Source organism: Papaver somniferum, unplaced genomic scaffold (genome assembly GCF_003573695.1).
Source record: "Papaver somniferum cultivar HN1 unplaced genomic scaffold, ASM357369v1 unplaced-scaffold_128, whole genome shotgun sequence".
NCBI lineage: Eukaryota > Viridiplantae > Streptophyta > Magnoliopsida > Ranunculales > Papaveraceae > Papaver > Papaver somniferum.
Window position 1 is genome coordinate 10,469,594 of NW_020621936.1, and position 5,384 is coordinate 10,474,977.

The 5,384-nt window shown below is 38.3% G+C and overlaps 1 protein-coding gene across 1 annotated transcript; it reads right to left on the reverse strand.

Annotated features, from left to right (window-relative positions):
- Positions 1–2,293: 2,293 nt before the first annotated feature.
- LOC113331899 (protein MAINTENANCE OF MERISTEMS-like) lies at positions 2,294–3,655 on the reverse strand. The gene is made up of 3 exons (XM_026578542.1): positions 2,816–3,655; positions 2,459–2,627; positions 2,294–2,397 (listed from the first exon to the last, which is right to left on the reverse strand). The coding sequence occupies exons 1-3, from the start codon at positions 3,653–3,655 to the stop codon at positions 2,294–2,296; spliced, it is 1,113 nt and encodes a 370-aa protein (XP_026434327.1).
- Positions 3,656–5,384: the final 1,729 nt, after the last annotated feature.

Below are 5,384 nucleotides of genomic sequence, written 5' to 3' on the forward strand. Positions count from 1 at the left end.
TTGAAGTAGTACTCTAGGTTTGGACAGTCGTCACTGTAGATATTTCTATGTTTTTATTTGGCCTCAATAATAATTTAACCCTACCCTGCAACGCTCTCCTTAGAAAGAAATACAACTATTCATGCCACCATTACTTCTTCATAAACCTGTTGATGACAACGCAAGACGAAACAAGGAGGGGTATCTCTATGACCTGGCTGCGATATTACAGGGTAACATGGATCATAATGAGTTTATATCGAAATCATTTTCCTTTTAGAACCTTTTATTGTTTGCTGCTCTTATTTGGAAAGAGCATAATCGTTCGGCAAAACAAAAATATTAAAAAACTTGGAGAAATTCGAACCCCAATATAACCTAGCTAAATTGGGGCCTATAACTACATGACAAAATAGTATCATTAACAAAAAAATTATAAAAATCCGGTATCCACTATTTATGTTAATGTCTAATATGCCCTTATTAATTTAGTGCTAATTCGAATAATTAAATCATGTTTAATCAAGTTAATTCTGAAATTAATTTTCATTAATGCACAATCAACATTTGTAAAAAATTTACTTTTTTTTCAAAAGATTCTATCCAGAATCGGTTGATGTTAGTGCGTTTGTAAACCGATTCTGGGTTGAGTTTATGCGGAATGACGATGTAAACCCCGAATCGGAGTTTAATTAATACACACATAAACCGATTTTCAGAATCGATGTTTACATAAGTCCTTATAATCCGATTATGCCTTACTTTCAGAAACAAAATATTGATTACACAGTTTAGGAAATTAGCGCACTACATATATAGGATTCAGTATGGGAATTCTAGAATTTGACACATCAAATGCTCGTCAATGAACCTCCGAGCACGTCGGTACAACGTCGTATATTCTTTGTGGTGAATGAACTTAGTTTCCTCATTACGAATTCTCCATAGCCCGTTGAAACGTTCCAGCTGAAATTCAATGAATTCTTAAATGTTAGTATGTGAACTTTTGACATAGGTATAAAAATGATCGCATTACTCATTTTTTTCCCTAAGAGGAGCTCGTGGATGATAGTCTTACACCATATTTCTAACTTTTACGTACTCTCGCATTGCACCTTTAATGTATTGGAATCGAAATGCCAAGTCTCTCCATTCGCGGTTATTGGGATTCCCGGTACGCCCGTAAAAGAACTCTTTAACTCTCTTCCAAAACATTGAATAGATTTCATTCGGACGTTCACGGAACGTATTAGCAAACGATTTAACGAGACACAAATCTTCATACGGTTCTCATTCCATTTTCTAGGCTAAGTGTGTGATGTGGGAGTCGCTCAAAGAGGTTGTCCTTATAATGAAGTTTCAACGGCTATTTTTTTTTAATTCAAATCATACAATCGGATTTTAGAGATGACCACATAGACCGATTGTATTCTTAGAAAATCATAAAAATTGTGGCTCTCATCACTCGGGCTTTTGTATTGCACATGTAATCCGATTCTTGGCAAAAAAAAATTACAGAACTTTTCTTCACAACAATCGGATTACATATATGTACATGTAATCCGATTCCTAGCAAAAAAAGTTACAAGACTTTTCTTCACAACAATCGGATTACATATATGTACTTGTAAACCGATTCCTGGCAACAAAAGTTACAGGACTTTTCTTCATAGTAATCGGATTATAAGTATGTATATGTAACCCGATTCCAGACAACAAAAGTTATAGGACTTTTCTTCATGACAATCGGATTACATATATGTACATGTAAACCGATTCTGAATCTGAACCTCTGGGAAACTGTCAGAATCGGATTACATATAGTTACATGTAAACCGATTCTGACTGAAAAAATGCCAGAATCCTGCATTTTTTGCACACACATTGTAGTTGGTTATTTTATCACGTCTTGGAAAAACATGAACAATTTTCAAAAGAAACCAGATTAAGTCATTCATAAACTAGGAATATAACCAAACATAATTCGACAATAAGTTTAAGACAAGACATAAGTTTTGACTCCATAATTATCCATAGTTAAAGACATAAACATGAATATAACCATTCATTCATGAACATCCCCAACACGACCATGACCGCTACCACGTCCACCACCACTACCACGTCCACCGCGTCCTCGTTTACCAGGTTGGGAGCTGCTCGATGCACCTTCATACATCTTTTTTGGGGGGCTCTCTTCCTCTTCTTCTTTGACTCATCCTCCTCCTCCTCCTCTTCCTCCAGCTCCTCAAACTTTCCACCAACTTCTACATCTTCGAGACTGTTCAATTCATCAATCAGCTTTTCATTGTCCTTAACATTTTTCCCTTCCCTGATTTATAGCTTTGCTTGGGTTATCAAGTACCCGACTCGGCTTCTCCGTTTCCATTTTAAATAACAAACATTCAACAAAAAGCGCTAATAACATTAAAAAAACGTAATTGAGTAACAATACGCACCAGGCATTCGAGAGACTTACCTTTGTCCTCTATTTTGGGCCTCTCATCTACTCGTATCACTCGAGTATGCGAAACATTGGGGTACCACGTCATGTAACCCGGAATTGAATCATCATCTGTTCGAGATGGACCATCCAAAGGATATCTGTGAAACGCTCTGTCTTCCCAATAATCACATGATGGTAAAGGCTTGTGAACAATGTCAATATCATTATCATATGATATGGGTTTTTTCTCATTGATTTTGAACATCTTGTGCTCCTTTGAGATTTTTTGTACGTAACCGCATTGTCTTGCGACTCTCGTCGGGTTGTACATTACATATTCTCTTGGGTGAAACAAAGGCCCAAAATAATCACTTTGCTCTTTGCACCAACCTTCTTTCCTTTTCCTTTTCCTTTAGCCAATTCCTCCTTGTAAGGATCAAAGACAACGTTTTTCGCTGTCAAGTTGTCCAACTGGCGTCTCAACTTCAGATAACCCTTATTTTGGTTCTTCGGCTTACTTTTGTATATGTACTTGTCTCCATAATACTTGTGGTCCCATTCCTTGTTCTCAAAAGCCCTTTGAGCAAATATTGGGAAGTGCACATATATCAATGCATGTAGAAAAGCCATATCCCCTCCGATTTGGTTCCTTCGAGCCCTAGAAGCCTTTATCAACTCGTTCAACGAGTGTGCAAGGATGGCAGTGCCCCAAGAGTATTCATGAATCTTGTCAAATGGTTGCAACGGCTGGATAAAGTTGGCGCTCACACGGGCACCGGAAACGTCGGGGAAGATAACACATCCCAGAACGTAGAGGACATACGCATTGTCCGTGGCGATGATACGTTCCCTGGTCAACACATTTCCCTCGGCACGAAGCTTCTTTGTTCCCATAAAGTTGTCTCTCAGCCTCGATAGATGGAATATCATCTGCTTTGACTTGCCTACTAGCATCTCTGACTTGGTTCTCTCCTCATCCCATTGGAACACATCCTTGGTGAACACGTAAATCTTGTCCCGCTCAAGCTCTTGCATGTAATTAGCGTGCTTCACGGATTTACCTTCTATGCTTAGCTCGGTAATGAACTTCGTATCATTTGGAGTTATCGTCATTTCTCCAAACGGAAGATGAAAAGTATCTATTTCCCCGTAATATCTCTCGGCAAGGGAGGAACAAAGAGGTTTGTCATAACCAAGGTCCAAATTCTCGACCGCGGGTATCAACCCCATAGAATTGACTAGATCGATTACTTCCTGAACTTCTCCAGCAGTTGATTATATTTCTTGCAGTGGTCATTTCCTCATCATACTCACTGACGTTCCTGGATTCATAAGACTAACGACATCCTTGTGATCCTATAAAACAAAAAAAACCCGATGGACAACAATCAAAACGCTACACAGATAATAATTTTTATGTTACATAGCATAAGGTTTAGGTACTTACTATGGTATGGCAAACGACGGCGGCCCAACTGTCTTTGTACCCCCATAACATTCGTCCTCCATCATCTGGTAACCCGTAAACACAATCCTTAGGTCGCAAGGAAACATCTTCAGCGGGTCGGGCATGTGGTCACCTTTCTTCTTCTTCCTACCATCTATCTTACCTTGTTCTTGAACGTTTCCTCCTTGGACTAGTTCTTGCACTTGTTCTTGAACTTCTCCTATCTTTTCATCAACTTGCTTGTCACTTTCTTCTTCGCCACTTTCATCCTCACCTTCTTCTTCTTCATCACTTTCATCCTCACCTTCTTCTTCATCACTTTCACTCTCATCACTTTCTTCTTCAACACCTTTCTTGCCACGACTTTCTTCTTCATCACCTTCCTTGCCACCAGTTTCTTCTACATTCATCTCCTCCTCACCACCTTCTTGTTCAGTAGGTGTATCAGAATCAGATTATTCATGTGTTGGTTGCTCCGCTGGAGGTGGTGAGTCATTGATGCTGATCCCTTTGGCTTTACTCCCCTTGGCCCTTCGGTGGGAAGCATTCAAATTTTGACCGTCTATTCGACGAGGTCCCAAAGGCTTAGGAGAAGGAAGGTCATGTTTCCTCTTATATTTATTTTTGGCTTGCTTTTGTTGGTTGCCCTTGTTTGGCCCGTAGAATACGGAGTTAAGCGACAAACAACAATGGAATCAAATGCATTTTTTCTAAGTCAAGGTACACAATCGGTTTACACGATACATATATAAAGTCCGACTCCTAAAATATAAAACCAATAATCGGATTTTGTAAGTGCTAATATAAACCGAATATGGTAATCGGTCTTCTCGATATACATATAAAGTCTGATTATTATTAAGCATATAAGAATTCAAATGCTACACAATCGGTTTTTGTGAACACATATGTAATCCGGTTCTAACGAAAAATGTTACATAAAAAACGGTTATCCCTACCATAGATGAATCGGGCTATTTATACACTCTTTGATTCCTATTCACATGCAGAACAATAGGTTTATGTGAGCAAGAACATAAACTGTTTCTAAAAAGAATCGGTTTACTTTTACACTAACATAATCCGATTTTGTACAACCCGGAAAATTTTGATTTCAAAAATTTCGATTTCTAAGCGATTGCATGTTACTAAAACCTAGTTTGAAGGATTGGGTTGATTGAAAAGTACCCGATTCGACCCATTTCCTCCTCTTGTGCGATACGAGAGGCTTCGGATTCCTCGAGAACTTCCTTCGTTTTCTTTCGAATCACTTCAACAATTCCGGGATCGTTTTCACTAGAATTATTCCTGTTAGTAGCATACTTCATTCTTGTTGATGGTTTCGACATTTTATAGAAGAAAGAAAACGATTAATCGTTTTTGGATCGTCGATTTTTGGTTTCAAAAAAAATGAAAAAAGAGGGAGTAGAAGAGATGAAGAATCGGTTTATGAGATTGAAATGAAAACTAATTTTAGTTTTAGGTTTATTATTAAGAGTTGATGGGGGTAAT

Bases quoted from the DNA above. Each gene is read 5' to 3' on its own strand.
- LOC113331899 (XM_026578542.1), bottom strand. From the start codon at position 3,655: ATGGGGTTGATACCCGCGGTCGAGAATTTGGACCTTGGTTATGACAAA. The intron at 2,628-2,815 runs GTTGGTGCAAAG...ATTGTTCACAAG, and splicing joins GAAAAGGAAAAGGAAAGAAG to CCTTTACCATCATGTGATTA. The intron at 2,398-2,458 runs GTAAGTCTCTCG...TAATGTTATTAG, and splicing joins GCCCAAAATAGAGGACAAAG to CGCTTTTTGTTGAATGTTTG.